At 56.9% G+C, this 17,688-nt stretch overlaps 1 protein-coding gene across 2 annotated transcripts in view; it reads left to right on the plus strand.

Moving 5' to 3' along the window:
• The window catches only part of Macrod1 (MACRO domain containing 1), a 139,330-nt gene that overhangs the window by 8,423 nt on the left and 113,219 nt on the right, over window positions 1-17,688 (plus strand). For both annotated transcript variants that reach the window (XM_013020939.1, XM_013020938.1), the window contains exons 2-3: window positions 477-578; window positions 1,442-1,558. In XM_013020939.1, the coding sequence (XP_012876393.1) occupies window positions 477-578; window positions 1,442-1,558 (219 nt within the window). The remainder of the gene's footprint in view (window positions 1-476; window positions 579-1,441; window positions 1,559-17,688) is intronic.

Here is a 17,688-nt window from a genome sequence, read left to right on the forward strand (position 1 = left end):
TGTGGCTCAAGAGGTAGAGTGCTCCCCTTGAGCTGAAGAGCTGAGGAACAGCGCCCAGGCCCAGAGTTCAAGCCCCAAGACTAACCAAAAAAAAAAAAAGAGTCTCACTGACTGCTCAGGCTGGCTTTGACCAGTAATCCTCATATCTCAGTCTTCTGAGTAGCTAACATTATCCACGTGAGCTACCTGTGCTTTGAGTTCTGAACAGGGTCTGCAGGGCCTGAGTGATTCCCTGGACCTCAGTTTCTTCTTCAGCAATGAGGGTGGGGTAAGATACTGGGGGGAGGGAGTGCTGCCCCTGTCCCCAGCCTGCCTCCACTCACATCTGCTGTGAAAAGGTAGCTGGGAGGGCTGGCTTGCTTGTGGCTGGAGTGCTCAGGAGGAGGGGTAGGAGGAGGGGGCCTGGGTGTGAGCTGCCCTGGACCCCGATCCTCCCCAGGTGTCCTGACTTTCCTTCTCCCCCGCCCCCCACCCAGCCTTTCTGAAGGGCCTGAGTGATAAGCAGAGGGAGGAGCATTACTTCTGCAAAGACTTCGTCAGGCTGAAGAAGATCCCCACATGGAAGGAGATGGCGAAAGGTAGGTCCGCCTGCTGCTGCCCAGGTGGCCCCTTCACACTCAGGCTTGTAAAACTCTGCCGGGAAGACTCCAGGGGCACTGCTTGAGTGCTTGCCCTGCGCTGTCACCTCGTTTAATTATTAACACCGCCCGAGGCCAGTGTAGTTTGTATCCCCCAGGACCCTCAGGAAGCCTGCCCTAGACCATGTAAGCCACCTGCTGCTCATTACCTGGTTGTTGGGGCTGGAATTGGAAGCTGTGGTGGGCTGGTTTGCAGTGGCAGGGCTTGGATGAGATACCAGGCCCTGGGATGCGGCCTGGCCCCCTCAGACCCTGGGGCAAGTCACTGCCCTCCCCCAGCCTCACGTTCTCCTGTACTAGGGCTTGAAATCAGGGCCTGGGCTTTGTCCCTTAGCTTTATTTATTTATTTATTTTGTTGTTGTTGTTGGTCTGGGGCTTGAACTCTGGGCCTGGGCGCTGTCCCTCAGCTCTTCAGCTTAAGGGAGCGCTCTACCACTTGAGGCACTGCACCACTTCTGGTTTTCTAATGTGTTTTTTTTTTTTTGGAGATAAGAGTCTAATGGGGGCTTTCCTGCTTGGGCTGGCTTTGAACCTCGATGCTCAGATCTCAGCCTCCTGAGTAGCTATGGTGATAGGCGTGAGCCACCGGCGCCCGGCTGGCATCAGTTTTGTCCCTGCCCTGGCATGGTTAGGAAGGTCCCCAGACACCTGCCACCCAGCATGCGCAAACTTGGTGTGGGCTGTCACCATCGCAAGCTGCCCTGAGGTAGGGCTGGGCCTGGCATGGGGTTTCTGGCTGTGTCCTTTGGCAGGAAGAGGCCCTGTTTGTGACCCTCACATCCCCCTCCCCTCCCCATTCCAGGGATGACGGGAAAGGTAGAGGAGCCCCAGTACAAGAAGGACAAGCAGCTGAACGAGAAGATCTCCCTGTTCCGAGGTGACATCACCAAGCTGGAGGTGGACGCCATTGTCAACGCCGGTGAGTGGCTGGCTTGAGCCAGAGGCCCTGGGTGGCCACTTCGTTTGCCTCTGCCGGGGTCTGCCGTGCCAGGGATGTGTGGGCGCCGTCTGGTTCCCCAGAGGCGCCGGGGTGCCGGGTGAGGATGTGAGGCTGGCGCCACGGGACCCAGCGTGGTGGCCACTTAGCCTCCGCATCCCTGGGATGCCTGACCTGCTGGGTCGGGGGCATGCTCTGCCTCGCCGCCTCGCAGCAGCTCCGAGACCCATTAGCGGCGGCGGAGGGGGGGGCACAGCTGGATGGGGCGGAGGCCAGCCCCCCTTCTACCCCCCTTCTACCCCCGAGCCCGATCCATGCTTGGAGAGCTGTGGCAACTCTCCTTCCACCCGCCCTGCTCACTTCGGAGCTGGGCAGGTGTGGGAGCTTGTGGACAGCACGCCCCCCCTCCCCCGGCCCCCCTGGCGCCTTTCCAGCCCCTGGAAGTGAGAGCTGCGCAGCTTCCTGCTGGCGGCCAGTCGCCTCTTGCTGGCTTGACAGTTCATCTGACAGTTCATCGAGATGAGAAGTCGGGGTGGCTGCTCTGGGGGCCAGCGAGGGAGGAGGGGGGAGGGGAAGGAGGGTGGGGAAGACGGAGAGGAGGGGGAGGAGAGCAGCTGCTCCTCCATCTATCCAGTGGCTGTTCCTCCGGCCCAGGTCACAGGGTCTGAGGAAGGGCTTTGCGGGGGGGGGGGCGCTCAGCTACGGGGTGTCAAGGCTACATTAGGTCCAGCAGGAGCTCAGGCTCTTCTTTGTAGCCACTGAGTCCCAGGAGCAGGCATCTCTCCTGGCTGCCCCAGGGTATCAGGAAAGACTCAGAAGTTTCTGGAATCTCCTTGACTCCCCGTGGACTTGTAGTAGCGGCGTCTGACCCCCGTGTTGACTAGAGGCCCTGTGCCTCCACGGCCCCCATGCGGTCCTGCTGATGCTGTTGCTGCCCCCCTTTTCTCCTGAAGTGCCCAGGCGGAGGGGATGCCCGCTCATCTGGGTCCGCATGGCGTGCCTGGCAGTGGTATCATTGCGCTGTGTGTCTCCCAACTGGTGTCCTAATGGCGTAAACTGTGTCCCCACCCCTGTCGGGCCTGCCGCAGGTGCGTGGTGACGAGCCACACACAGGAGTTCACACTGGGGTGGGGGGGCACTTGGGTCATCGTGGTTCTCTGCTGGGGGTTCTCATGTGCAGTGAGGTCTGCAAGCCCATGTGGAGAGACACTGAGGCGGCCACACTGGGGCTGGCGGCCACCTTGGTGGCTTTGTGGGGGGAGAGAGTTGTTGTTTTTTGTTGGTTGTGGGGCTTGAACTCTGGACCTGGGCGCTGTCCCTCAGCTCTTCAGCTCAAGGCAAGTGCTCTACCACTTGAGCTACAGCGCCACTTCCGGCTTTCTGAGTGGTTCATTGGAGATCAGAGTCTCATGGACGTTCCTGCCCGAGCTGGCTTTGAACCCTGATCCTCAGATCTCAGCCTTCTGAGTAGCTATTATTGCAGCTGTGAGCCAACCGCACGGCACGGGAGAGCATTCTTGCTGCTAGGGGCCGACGGGGCTGGGCTGACTGAGGGGCAGTCACAAAGCTGGGGGCCAGGCACTGCCAGTCACTGGCAGGGGGAGGGAGGCACCCGCCCAATGCTTTTCCTGCTGAGGCACAAAGGGACCTGAGGGAAAAGTGTGATGTGGCTCGGGGTCGGGTGAGGGCCCTGGGACTGAGGATGCACGGGTTCCAGAGGTTCAGGCCTGGCCCTTGGCTCTTCCTAAGCGCCCTGTGACTGATCTGACTGGATGTAGTGCTCTCAGCTCCTTGCTGAAAGTGCGGTGGAGCTGGGGGCTCTCCTTCTCCCTGGGCCTGCCAGCCACCGAGTTCCTGGGGCAGGTGAGCTGTGCGTGTTCACCCAGTGCCAGCCACCCTGTCCCAGGTTACTGAGACTAAAGCCATGGGCATTGTACTCACCAACTTCCCCTTCCTGCTTGCCTCAACTTACCCACATCTCTTGGTGTGTTTTCCCACATTCTCCCTATTCTAGAAAGGGCTTCACCTGCCTGGTAGTTGACGAAGCAGGTCTTGAATACAGATTCCTATCCAGAGCCTGTGTCCCCAGTGATCAGGACAGCCTTGGCCCTGGTCAGACCTTGGGGGCCCTCTGTGACTCCCCTCCAGGTCCCCAGGGGTTCCCCTGGTGTGGACTCCAACCCCCAGCCCTGCCGCCCACCAGGGGGCAGCAGAGATCAAGGTTCCCGCGGAGCTGTAAATCAGCCTGTTTATTAGCGGAATAAAAAGTCTTGGCGACGCGGGGCTTCTGGAGGCTGCATAAATCTGCGTCTGTGCCTCGTGAAACCCATATGTGCTTAATTCATATGTAAAGTTTCAAGCAGGAAGAGAATACGTGTCCATTAAATTCTATTTGACTTGATTATAATCATTAGCCATGAATAATTGCTTCTCAGCTCCAACCACGGAGCCACCACAATGGGCTGGAGGAGAGAGCAATTATCTCGGGGTGAGAATTTTCAAATTCTTATTTTTTGAAGCCGGGGGTAGCATTGGTCCCATGGGGATTTGGTGGTCCATGGAGATGGATGGGGGCTCAGGAGGGGCTGGAGGCTTGAGGTCCAGCCAGAGCCTCTGGGTTTCGTGTGTGTGTGTGGGGGGGTGTCCCTTTTTGTTCCTTCTGCCAAATGGGGATGGGCGTCACCACCTGGTCCTTACTCCAGCTGGGAGGACATGAGGAGGCGGAGCAGGGGAGTTGGGGAGGGCCTGTGATGTAAAGGGGGATCTGGGTCTGGGTCCCCCAGCCTGAGAAGCTGAGGGCACGGCATGGGCATGTCCCTGCACCTTGGAAGGCCTCAGAGTGCTTCCTATCTCCCACCTCATTCTTTCCTGGGAACTTGGAAATGGGACGTGTGTGTGTGTGTGTGTGTGTGTGTGTGTGTGTGTGTGTGTGTGTTGGTTCTGGAGCTTGCACTCAGGGCCTGGGAGCTCTCCCTGAGGTTTTATTTATTGTACTAGGCTGGCATTTTCCCTGAGGTTTTTTATTCACGGTAGATGCTCTACCATTTGAACCACATTTCCACTTCCAACTATTTTTTCTTAATTGAAGATAAGAGTTTCATGGACTTTCCTGCTGCTGGGGCTGGCTTTTTTTGGGGGGTCGGTTGTGGGGCTTGAACTCTGGACTTGGGTGCTGTCCCTGAGCTCTTTAGCTCAAGGTGAGCACTCTACCACTTGTCTTTGAACCTCGATCCTCAGATCTCAGCCTCCTGAGTAGCTAGGATTTCAGGCATGAGCCACCAACGCCCAGCTTGGGGCTGGCTTTGAACAGAGATCCTCTGGTCTCAGCCTTCTGAGTAGCTAGGATTACAGGCGTGAGCCACAGGCACTTGGCTGGGGTTTTCTCCCTGGTCACCTGGCATTTTAAGTCCAGGGCTGGGCTTGGCCTCTGCTTGCCCAGTGTTTGGGCTGTGATGGGGCGGTGGAGGCAGGCGTGTGCTGGGAGATGCGCATGCGTGGTGTGTGGCTGGAGTGGGGATGCTGGGGAAGAGAACAGATCAGGGAGCCTGGCAGGTGAGCAGCCGGACTAGAGGTCATGGAGACACAACAAATTCACTGGGCCCTCCCCAGCTCTGTCCCCACTGGCTGGTGGCCAAGGCCGCTTGCCGGGCAGCACCCAGGAGAGTCACAGGCCCCTGCCATCTGTGCCGGCCACGGCTCCTGCCCACAGGGGCACGCCACATCCATCTTAATTAACTTGGCCTGCCAAGCCATGGAGATAAGTCAGGGAGGCCCTGAGGCCCCGTGGTAGAGAGGGAGATTGCTAGAGGGTAGAGCCAGCTTCTCTAGCTTGGCCTGTGACCCCTACGGCTATGTCTGGGGAGAGATGGGCCTAAGGTCTGTGCACTGCATTCCTTTTTGGGGGCCAGTCCTGGGGCTTGAACTCAGGGCCTGGGCACTGTCTCTGAGCTGCTTTTGCTCCAGGCTAGCACTCTATCACTTGAGCCACAGCGCCACTTCCAGCCTTTTCTGTGTCTGTGGTACTGAGGAGTTGAACCCAGGGCTTCCTGCATGCTAGGCAAGCACTCTACCACTGAGCCACCTTCCCAACCTGACAAAGAAAGAACCCTATTCTTGCTGGATGTGGGTGGCTCATGCCTGTAACTCTAGCTACTTAAGACACTGAAATCTGAGGATTGTGGTTCGAAGCCAGCCTGGGCAGGAAAGTCTGTGAGACTCTTATCTTCAATAAACTATGAGAAAGCCAGACATGGAGCTGTGGTTCAAGTGGTAGAGAGCTAGCCTTGAGCACAAAAGCTAAAGGACAGAGACCAGGTCTTGAGTTCAAGCCTCAGGACCAGCACCAAAAAACAAAAACAAAACAGGACTGGGAAGGTGGCTCAGTGGTAGAGCACTTGCCTTGCATGCCAGAGGCCCTGGGTTCGATTCCTTAGCACCACATAAGCAAAAAGAAAAAAGCCAGAAGTGGTGCTGTGGCTCAAGTGGTAGAGTGCTAGCCTTGAGCTGAAGAGCTGAGGGACAGCACCCAGGCCCAGAGTTCAGGCCCCACAACTGGACCCCCCAAAAAAAACCAAAACCAAAACAAAACAAAAAATCAGAGATTGCCATTCTTGGCCAGCCCAGGGGACTGATTGGTGTTGGGCCTTTGAGATAGAAGAAGACAGAGCAGAGGTGTGATACTTGAACAGACAGGAGTCTCTCCCTTCAAAGCAGGCTCAGGATGGCACCCAAGGTTCTCGGAGAGGCCAGGCTCCTGCTGGCACCTTGGAGTCTGGGAAGGTGGGTAGGAGGAGAGAGAGGGGGGAGGAGAGGGAGAGGGAGAGGGAGAGAGAGAGAGAGGGAGAGAGGGAGAGAGAGAGAGATATCTCCCCCAGTAAATTAATACTGGGGACGTCAGGAGCAACTAAGTAGACTATAATGTGCCAAAGCGCCGGGAGGAAGAAAGGTCTGAATAAAGTACGTGTGACGCCACAGGGACCAATTAATTCTGCGAGGAGGTGGCAGGCCGGCGAGGGGGGCCGGGGAGGCCTTTGAGGGGCCTGGGCACGCAGGCTGGGCCGTGAAGAACAGGTGGAAAGCTATGTTTCACCGCGACAAGCTGGGCGCACAGGGAGGCTTTTAAGCCGCTTATTTATTTAAAATAAGGCATGAGTGGCGCTCTGTTTCCTTAAGTCTTGGGGCTTTGATTTGTGAGAATCTGCCAGCCTCTTATCCGTGCCCCTCTTCTGAGCCCTCATAAACCCTTGCTTCCTGTCTTCCAGCCTGGCACGGCCTGGTGAGGAGCGGGCTGCCCAGCCGGGCCCCGCCCCTCCCCCGGCCCTCCCCCCTCCCCCCGAGGCTGGACCCAGTGATTTAGAGACCGGCTTGATGGACTAGCAAGCTGGGGGCCGCGGGGACGCGGGCTGCCTGGTGGGAAGTGATCTGACGCTAAACTGTCGTCGTAAATCGCTTTATCTGTCACTTCAGATTTAAATGCGTTTGCTGAGGCTTTCGGCCTCCAACAGCAGCACCACTTTGCAGTGCAGGGGGGTGGGGGCGGGGGAGAGCGAAGGGGGCCCAGCCTGGCCAGAGGGAGGCCTCTGCCCACCCTGCTGCTGGACAGGACCTGGACAGCAGTACCCACGGCCCCACCTGTGCTCCCCCTCCCCTTTCTCCTCCTCCAGCCCCTCTGTGTCAGAGGCCACAAAGGGCTGACCCCTGACCACACCCAGCCTGCGGGGTGATCTCACCATCCCCCAGAGACTAGTGGTCACACCGAGCAAGGCGCACGTGTTAAAAGGGTAGGTGGCAGAGCTGAATTAGAACGCGAGGCCTTTCATTCATCCAGCAAACCCAGATGGAAGGTCTTCTGGGCACCAGGAGTGTGTGTATGGGGGGGGTCAGCCGGGCTACCAAACACGTAAGCTGTAATCGCATACAAGGGGGGGGGTGTGAATGAGAAGGAAAGCCAAGGGGTGAGGCATGGGGGTCCGTCTCGCCTGATGGGGTGGGAGGCAATCTGGAAGGCTTTCTGGAAGAGGGGACAATTGAGTTGTAATGGGGGCTGAGTTGGAAGTTGGCAAGGCTGGCTGAGAAGGGTGAGAGGTAGGGTTACGGGGGGGTGAGCTCTGACGGGTTTGAACTGTGTCGCTAAAGTTGTGAGGGGAGAAGAAGGTGGTGGGAGGGGTCAGCCAGGCCTGCTAGAGAAGTTTGCTGGGTGGAATTGGTAAGAGGTGGGGAATACAAGATGGTGAGGATGAGGGTACTCAGGACGGAAAGTCTAGGCTGTATTTATATCTCATGCCCACTCTGTACCATTGATATGATTGACTGCTAATGGGAGAACAAGCTCAGAGACATGAAGCAACTCACCTAAGGCCACACAGCATGGTGGTGGAGCTGGAGTAGGAGATGTGCCAGACTCCTGAGCCCCCAGAGAATCTGTTGGTTCCTTCAGTGAGGTGGGGTAGGGACACCTGCTCTTCATTCTCTTTTCCCCTAGGTGAGAAATTTGGTTCTCAGACTGGGTTTTCTGTCCTTGTTGCTTGGAAGCCAAGAGTAGTGGAGAGGGATGGGAGGCGTGGCTCAGGTGTAGAGTGCCAGCCGATAAGTGAAAGTGTGGGGTACTGAATTCAAGCCAGGGTTTGTGGGATCCATGGAACCTTGTGGTGGGCACCGCTGCCTGGTCACCCCTGAACACCCCCAAGCGAGGGCCCCCAGGGCCACAGCACCGGACAAAAGTCTGGGCCAGGAGTGAAAGCCTGGTGCTGGCACTGGGAGCTGAGAGGACATGGTCAGGACTGCCTTCGCTCTGTCTCCATCCTTCAGTGACGGGGGGGGGGCTGGGCTGTAAGGGGGGGTTCAGGCTCCCCCCCCCCGCCGGTGAGCAGCCCAAAGCAGCCAGCCATAGCCAAGCCCTGATGTCCCCGCTCCGGGAGCAGCGTGGCTCACTTCCACAAGGTCGAGCGTGGTTACATAAATTCATAAATGATGAATCCCTGCTGAATTATTGAGGCTCCCTCCGGGCCTTCAGGACCTGGTCCAGTGAGCTGTGTGGGCCGGTGGGCGGGACTCGGGCGGCCCGGGAAGGTCCTTCCTCCCCAAGGTCTTGGCCAAGTGCCTGCTGATTGGCCAGAATCTTCTTGTCGTTTCCACAGGGATTTGGGCAGTGGAGGGGCGAGGGGTGTGTGTGTGGGGGGACCCTGGGCTCTGGGCTCTTGAACTCTGTCCTGGGTTTCAATCAGTGATTGGTAAATGAATGTGTGATCAAAGTTGGAGAGCTGGTCAGATGTCAGGACCTGCTGTGGGGGCCCCCCTCTTTCTGCCCCAGCCTGGCCCTCTCCCCACTAGCTCTCTGGGCTGGAAGAGGGACAGCTGATTTCATAGTTGGGGATGTGGTTCCTGGGCTAGTCTTGGGGATATTCGGAGGTGGGGGGAGGTTACAAGGCTATCAGGAGCCTATCTGTAGCACAGAGAGGTTTGGCAACTTGCTCAGGGTCACACAGCAGGAAAGCAACAAGACATAGCCTGAGACCCAGGCCTCCTGACGCTTGGCTGTGAGCCTTTTGTGTTCTGGGCCCTTTTCTCCCATTCAGGAAAGACTCTCAGTTAGGAAGAGGGCAGCCGGAGTGCACTCTGTCCAGCACTTCCCGTCCTTGGAGCCGCCCGGCCGCACCTGTGCGCCTGCCGTGTCCTCGCTGTCCGGAGCACTGGGCCATGGAGGCCAGAGCTTGTGGGAATGTGTGTGTTTTGAAATTAATGGGGGCTATTAAATTGGCCAAGCATGAAAGGGTTGGAGCTGCAGCCTTGGGCTTGCTCACCTGGCTGAGGCTGCCCGCTTAGCCACTGTGTGTCCCTAGGAGACGAAAGGTGGGTGGCTCCACCCAGCTGTGGGGCCCCCCTCCCCAGGGCTAAGCGCCTCCCCCCATTCCACATAGCCTAGATGTAGGAGATCCTGGCTGCTCCCCCTCTCCTACGCCACCCACCACAGGCCGTCCACGGTGGGTCTGAGACCTAATGTGGATCCCAGCCGCACTGCACGCTGACTCTGGCCTCCGGAAGTCTGCTCACCTCTCTGATTCTTCGTGGTCTTTGTCTGGAAGAGGGGTGGGTGTATGCCAGGCTTTGTCCCCCAGGGCCAGGAGTCTGAAGTACAACCCTGTGTATAAAATGCCCAGCACGGTGTGGGGGTGCAGAGCCCCCCCAAAGGCAGCTTGTTCCCACTGCCCTTGCTGCCTCTGGCGTCAGCTTTGCCCCAGGCAGTGGGGTTCAGTCAGCGGGGCTGTTCTGCTTAGCTCTGTGGGGCTGTGGAGTAGGGGCGATGGCCTCTTTATCCCCTGAGGGCATTGTGGGCTGGTGTGGGGTGGGTAAGGGGATGTCCCCCCCCCGACAACCACTGTCTTTCAAATTGGAGGTTTCCTGGCCTTGAGGACATGGGTTGGGGGAATGCCCTCTGTCCCCTAGGTGGTATATCAAAATGTTCCCTTTGGCACTGCTTAATCAATTCTTTGTACTGGTCCTGGGGCTTGACTTGGGGCTGGGCACTGTCCCTGAGCTCATTTGCTTAAGGCTAATGCTCTACCACTTGAGCCACAGCTCCATTTCCTGCTTTTTTGGTAGTTAATTGGAGATCAGAGTCCTGTAGACTTCAGCCTCCTGAATAGCTAGGATTACAGGTGTGAGCTACCCAGCTGCAAATCATCTGTCTTGATGTGTCCTCAGACTCTGGTGACATCCAAGGTGGGTAGCATCATTGTAGCCCCTGCTCCTTGAAGTCTTACTAACCCAAGTGCAGCTTTCCAGGCGGCTGTGGGGGACATTGGCTGGGCTGGGGTGCCATCCCTGGGGGTGGGCACAGGCCGGCCTAGGATGGCTCTGGTGGCCTGGGCCATGACTGCTTACAAGGCACACTGAACTTTGGCAGGCCCTTCTCCGGGCCTTAGTTTCCCCATGTGGACCTCAGGACTCTGAGCCAAGAAGTAAGTCCTGCCTTGTTGCCTAGTACGCTGGGTTTGTGTGCATAGGGACTGGGGTTACTGGTGAAGCCCACTAGACCAGGACCCCTCAAAGGACAAGGCTGAGCCTCTGACTGTGTCTTCCCTGACTGGGAGTGGGGGGTCTCATGGTGGGGAGTCCCAGGTTGCCTGCACAGTGGGTCTCCAGGAAAAACGGACATAAAGGAACTGGGGGCTCCCCCCGGGCAGGCAGCCCGGCACAACCACCACACGTGGACTTCTCACCCACGCTCCCCTCAGCGGGCAGGGGCGGGACCTGCTATTTATGCTGCGTAGGAAGACGGGGAGGATGAAGGGCAGAGGATCACTGTGGGGAGGCAGGCAGCAGAGGCTGAGAGCTGGGGGCGGGGGAGGGCGGTGGCTGGCTGGCTGTGGTGCTCCCCCTCCCCGTGGCAACAAGTGTTGATCACTGGTGTCCCCCTCCTTCTGCTCCCAGGCCACCTCCACCCTCTCCAGACGTTGTGATAGCCATCAAAATGGGAGTCGGGGTAGCAGGTGGGAGAGGAGCGCCTGCTGTCAGCGTCCTCTGCCAGCAGGGCCCGCGTCTGCTTTATTATTGCCGCCTGGCTGTATTTCACGTACCGCTTAAACACCATCAAACGCCACATCCCTTTTGAAAAGCAAGAGCTACCTTACTGAGGAGAAGCAGGAACATGAAAATCTACCAAGCAAATGGCCAGAATTGACATTGGCCACGGAGCTTCAGCAGCTATTGTCAAAGGAGCTAAATCTTTGCCTGCAGTCAGAGGGACAGCTTCCTGGGAGGGAGGGGTCTGGAGGGCTCCTGGAGGGACCTCTGAGGGTCACCTCCCACCCCGTGGCCTCCGTGGCCTCCCTAGCCTTGGCCTCTACTCAGCCTTGTTCTCATCCTGACAAGGAGGCAGGCACCCCACGGTGCAGAGCGGGGCCACATCAGGGTCAGGTAAGAGAGGGCTCAAATCTTCCCTGGCCTATCATTAATACACTCTCATGACCTGGGCCAGGATGCACCTTCCCCTGAGCCTCAGTTTCCTTGTCTGTACTCCAGAGAGAAGGAGGCTCAGGGTGAAGCAGTGAATGCCCGCCAGGTGCTTGGAATTCAGTGCAAGGGGGCTGCCGTGAGCAGGAAGTGGCATGTGAAATGGAATTGATTTTTGAAAAAGTGTTTAACCTACCGATTCCCATTGAAAAATAACCACAGTGAAACGAAGTACCATTAAAACAGCTCAGTGGTAGAGCGCCTGCCCAGCAAGCATGAGGCCCCAATCTCATCTCCAGTACCACATAAAACAAAAAAAACTACAAAAAGCAAAAACAAAAAACCCAAACCTAACCCACAACAAAAAAAATCAGTCATTCAAGAGCTACTCAGGAGGCTGAGAAGGATGGTAGTTGAAGACCAGCCCTGGGAGAAAAACTGTAAGACTTCCATGTCCAGCTAACCAATAAAAAGCCTGGCCTGGGGGGCAGGGGCATACTTCAACTGGCAGAACACCAGCTGGACAAGCAAATCAAGTGAGTGTGATCATGAATTCAAACCCTAGAACCACCAAAACAAAACAAAACCCAATAGATAAGGGCTCTATCCTAGGCATCTCTTTGGAATGTGGCCATGCTCTTGGCCATTCCTGGGACTCTTGGCCTTGGCATGTGCTTGCTGACCCACCAGCCTCTTGTCTAGTTGTGGACAGACCCTCTGCTAGCTATAGACCCTGCCACCGCTGCATACGTAGGACAACTTGGTTCCCACCCAGATGACACCTTAGAACTAGGGACAAATCTGTTGCACCCGAAAATGAGAGGGGACTTGGAGCTTCCTAGAAGCTATCACAAAAAGGGAAACAGAGCTGGCCACCGAGGCTCACGTCTGTAACCCTAGTTACTCAGGAAGCTAAGATCTGGAGATTGGGGTTGGAAGCCAGCCTGCGCAGGAAAGTCCGTGAGACTGTCACTGCTAGCTATCAGAAAACCGGAAGTGGAGCTGTGGCTCAAAAGTGGTAGGGTGCTAGCATGAGGCCTTATGTTCGATTCCTCAGCACCACATAAGCAAAAAGAAAAAAGCCGGAAATGGCGCTGTGGCTCAAGTGGTAGGGCGCTATCCTTGAGCTGAAGAGCTGAGGGACAGCGCCCAGGCCCAGAGTTCAGGCCCCATGACCGGACCCAAAAAAAAAAAAGTGGTAGGATGCTAGCCTTGAGTAAAAAGAGCTCAGGTGCCCAGGTCTTGAGTTCAAGCCTCACTATCAGCACAAAAACAAAGGAAAACAGAATTTTAGATGTGTAATTCTCCATTTAGAAACCAATTTTAATAATAATGCCTTTTTTCTTTCTAGTCCTCATACCAACTGCTTTTTTTTTTGGTTGGTCGTGGGGGGCTTGAACTCTGGGCCTGGGTGCTGTCCCTGCGCTCTTCAGCTCAAGGTGAGCGCTTTACTGCTTGAGCCATAGCACCACTTCTGGTTTTCTAGTGGTTTATTGGAGATAAAAGTCTCCTGGATGTTCCTGCCCGGGCTAGCTTTGAACCATGATCCTCAGATCTCAGCTTCCTGAGTAGCTAGGATGACAGGAGTGAGCCACTGGCATCCTGCATGCTGTGCGTGCGTGCGTGCGTGCGTGCGTGTTTCTGGGGACTGAACCCTAACTGTTCCTTATTTCTTCCACAAATGGTTTATCCATTGCCCCCTAGCCCGTCACACCTCACTCTTGAAGTGCGCCCCCATGCACGGCTTTGCGTCTGAGTCAGGAGCCTCTCTGCCCTCGTCTGTACCACTGTGTTCCTTGCCGTCCTTCTCGGTGCCTGGCCTCTGGGCCTCCGTCTTGCCCAGGCCCACAGGGTCTTGCTTCTGTGGTGTCTCTCACAGGAGCCTGTGACTAATAAGGGTGCCCTCAGGGGGCCGGCGCAATCCTTCCCTCCTTAATATTGGAGTTTAAAAATGTGTCACCGTGGATTTGAAGGCAAGGCTTGTTCCTGCTGAGAGGAGTGGCCTGGAGATTGGTCTCGCCTTGGGAGTCGCACAGGCGGCTGCATAAATTCCAGCGCCTGGGAGGGGAGCCTTCCTCCTGGTCCGCACTATAGATAGCCCAGCCCCCTCCACAGCTGCCCCCCACCTCTCCAGCCCCCTGCTTCCCCCCGCCTGGTCCTTGGGTGTGCGCAGGAAGATGCCCGCTGGAGGACTTGACATCTTTGCAGTCAGGCTGGAGGCCGTGGCTAATGCCATGTCATGCAGTTTTAATCTCAGGAGAAGATGAGTGACTTCTGGGGCTGGGGGGGGTCCCCCACCCCTGACTTAAGGGCTCCCCTAGGTCTCCTGTTAGCTGCACAGCAGATGGCCCCAAAGGAGCAATTTTAGTCCCAGGTGACTTCTGACCTCATCTGGAAGGGACAGTCGGGGGATTAGGGTGAGTCCCGCCTCCAGGCAGACCCCTTCCCCTCTTCCGTCTTGCTGGGGGGGGCACAGAATAGGACATGGACGGGTGGGTGGAGGATGGATGTATGAGGAGTGGGGGCCCACTGTGTGTAATCTGGGGGCTCTGGTTAGTGACTTGGTGACAGCCCACAGCGGGTGTTGGGAGAGCTGAGCAGCCCGGCCCTTTTTGGCCACTGAGAGGCCACAGTGAGCAGCACAGGGCCATGTTCTGCGCTCCCCAGCGACCACCTCTGCACGCGGTGGGCCTTGTATGGCTGCCCCCCCAGTGCTTCCTGGGCCGTTCAGCTCTGGCAGCCCACAGCTCTGGTGGTGGCAGAGGTGAACCTGGCCTCGGGGATGTGCCCTCAGACGGCCCCTGGTACTTGCAGGGCGCTGGTGGGAGGGTCAGGGGCAGCACTGGCAAGCTTCCAGGGCTGTCAGGGAGGCGAGGCACCAGGAAAGAGGGTAAGAAGGCTGTTTGTAGGCACTCCGGCTTCTGCTGGCCCCGAGAGGGTGCCAAGTGGCCATTTACCACCTGGCACATGATGTCTGCAGGTGTCCAGAGAGCCACCCGGCTGCCGAAGGGGCCCCGAAGGCTCCCTGCAGCCTCTGTCTGGGAGAGGAGGGGCTTTGTTTTTCCTTCCTCCCTAAATGTTATTGCCTTTATAGACTTTGGAAATCAGTTTTATGGCCTGTGTTGTTTGTCTGCTGAAATATAGGACACGCTGGGGGGTGGGAATAAATGGCAGGCAGGCTTCATTCTGGCCCTGAAAGGTTTGGAGACTCAGGGCAAGAGATGGAGTGCAGGTATAGCTGTCCCCAGCTAGGGTCACTTAGCTAGAGGTGGGGCAGGGGAGCTGTGAGCTAGGATTGGGAGGAGAGTTTCTTGCCAGTGTTGGCTTGAGCTTGGGGACCTTTCTTCTGATGGCTCCACCTGACTGGGAGCCTGAAGGTCTTTCTGTTCTTGCTTTTGTTCCTTTCTTTTTGTGTGTGTATGTGTGCCAGTATTGGGGGTGTCCCTTAGTGTTTTCCACTTAAGGTTGGTAGTGGTTCAGGCCACATGAGCCACAGCTAGCTCTACATCTTTTTTTTTTTTTTGTGGTTAATTGGGAAAAAAGTCTCATGGACTTTCTTGCCTGGACTGGCTGAGATCCTCCGATTTCAGCCTCCTTAGTAGCTAGGGTTACAGACGTGAGCCACCAGTGCCAGGCTAGCTTTCCTGTTCTTGATGTCTTCCTATGCTCAATGCCCCCCTAGGGCGCCATCTGGGGCACCCTGCCATCCACTAGCAGTTCAGACTTCCTATATAAGGAAGAAAGAAGCCTTCGGGGTTGGCGAGGCTGGTGGCAAGCCTGGCCAAGTACTCCATCTTCAGGCAGAGTTGCCTGTATTCCCAGGAGCCAGGAGGGGGACAGAAATCTGCCAATGCATCCAGAAACTCCCTCCCCGCCCCTGTACCTTCCCCCCTTTCCCAGGACACCCCCTACTCCCACCCCAGGAGAAGTCGCTTCTCTGCCCCTTTCTGACGATGTGAAGAGCATCTGCAAATCAATAAGAAAAATGAGTGAGAGATGTGGACAGACGAGTCCCAGGAGGAAGAAAACAAATAGCCTGTAAGCAAGTGAAGAGAGGCAGAATTTTGTCTGTAATCAAGAAAAGGCTAATTGAAATAAGAGGCATCTTTCTTTCCCCGCCAGGCAGGCTTTAGGGTGGGGGGAGAGGGCTGATGTCAGTTCTTGAAGCTCAGGTGCCATCTTGGGGTCACCCTTCTCTGAGTGTCTTCCAGGTGCCTCACCAAGCAAGTTGTAGATGCTCAGAAATGCTTGCTTTAGCTGGGCGCCGGTGGCTCTCACCTGTCATCCTAGCTCCTCAGGAGGCTGAGATCTAAGGATCATAGTTTGAAGCCAGCCCAGGCAGGAACATTTGTAAGATTCTTATTACTAGTGAACCAGCAAAAATCTAGAAGTGGAGGTATGGCTCAAGTGATAGAGCATCAGCCTTGAGCCAAAAAAAAAAAGCTCAGGGACAGTGCCCAGGCCCTGAGTTCAAGCCCTAGGACTAGATATGCACACACACACACCACACACACACACACACACACACAAAGAAAGCTCCTTTGTACATGCAGCAGGGCCACAGCTGTCCAGGTGTCTCCTTTGCTTCCTCAGGTACAGGGCCACCACCTGACACGCACCTGCTGGGCATTCAGCACAGCCTTTCCCTGCCCCGGTTCTCCAGCCCCTCGCAGCAGAGTGCCACACTGTCACATGGGGTGATCTGCTCTGACCCTGGGGCAGACCTGCCTGGAGCATAGGGCTGGGGGCTGCCTCCCCCGGGGTTCCCAGCCTCGCCCTGGCACAGAGGCCAAAAAGGGGGCTGTGGATAGGCCTTGGTACTGCTCCTGCGGGGCCCAGGTGCCATCCTCAGCTGCACCTAATCTGCAGAGCCCACTGTGCCCCCCCCCCCAGGGGAGTATCCATTGATGGAGAGTCTGGGGAGAGAGCAGGAGTCACACTTCAGTCAACCCCCAGTCCTGGGGAGCGGGGGTCTCCAGAGTCTTTGAATCATTCCCACCCCCACCTCCCTGTCCACTGGAAATCAGACAATGGAGGGCTACTCCCGGCGATGCCAGCGTGGAGCTCCGCAGTGGGGAGCCCCACAACTTCCTCTCGCAGCTCTAGTGTTCAACCTGCCGTCTTCCTCATTCAGGTCCTCCGACTGAGGCGGGCGCGGGGCCACCTTCCTCCTCATTTGGGGGCCCCCTCGCTGGTGCTCAGCTGTAGCAGGGTGGCAGGGTTACAGCCCTGGTGCTCAGTGATGGATTCATGGGGCCCTAGGACTCAGGGTGGTGAGGGGGGCCTGGCAGCCCGTGCCAGTGCCACCCCTGTCACTCCAGCCTTGGGCCCACTGCTGTGTGGGTCTCAGTTTGCTGACTTCGAAATGGCATAATCAGTCCTACGGTGCCCCCCACCTTGCAGGTATAACACGGTGACAGCTGCCTGGCACCTGGCACCCGTGGTCCTCATACCCTGCCTCTCACAGATGGGCACCCCCTCAGGAAGTCCCCCCCACCCATGATGAAGTTATAGCTCCAGACAGACGGTCACGTGGTAAAGACGCATGTTCATTAGGAGACCCAGGCGCACAGCCCAGGCTGTGCCGAATGTGTCTCTGTGCAGCTTCCTGAAGACTGGGTTCAATAGAGAACACCTCAGCATCTTCCGGAGGGAAGTCCCATCTGCCCGCCCCCCCTCCCCAGGGAGCCCCTGACTGGGGCAGGGAGGCTGCTCAGAGGAAGCACGTCTCTGGAGACAGCCACGGGGTTCGGGGTTCGTCACCCTGGGCTTGTAATCTCTGCTTTAAAGAGGACCCGGCCCCTCCCCCCTGCCCCCACGATGACTAATCCATTCGCCAGGGCCCCCATCCAAGAGAAAGCTAATTAAAGAATTTCTGCTCTGGGCTCAGCCTGAACTTTGAAGATTCCCCTTGGTCTTCTTGGAGTTTCTGAAAACAGGTAGAGAAAGGGGGTGTCAGATAAACCCCTAGAGCCTTCATGATAGGCTTAGTGCCCCCCAACCCAGCCCACCAGGCATCCAACAGCCTTCTGCCCAGTCTTGAGCCAGGACCCCGGGCTGCTCCTGACCTAGGGCCCAGACCACAGGTTCCCTTGTTCTGAGCTCTTGGAGATCAGGCTCAGCCTCCTGAACTTCGGGGTGATCTGCAGCACAGTGAAGGG

The sequence above is a fragment of the Dipodomys ordii genome, unplaced genomic scaffold (genome assembly GCF_000151885.1).
Source record: "Dipodomys ordii isolate 6190 unplaced genomic scaffold, Dord_2.0 Scaffold54, whole genome shotgun sequence".
Lineage (NCBI taxonomy): Eukaryota > Metazoa > Chordata > Mammalia > Rodentia > Heteromyidae > Dipodomys > Dipodomys ordii.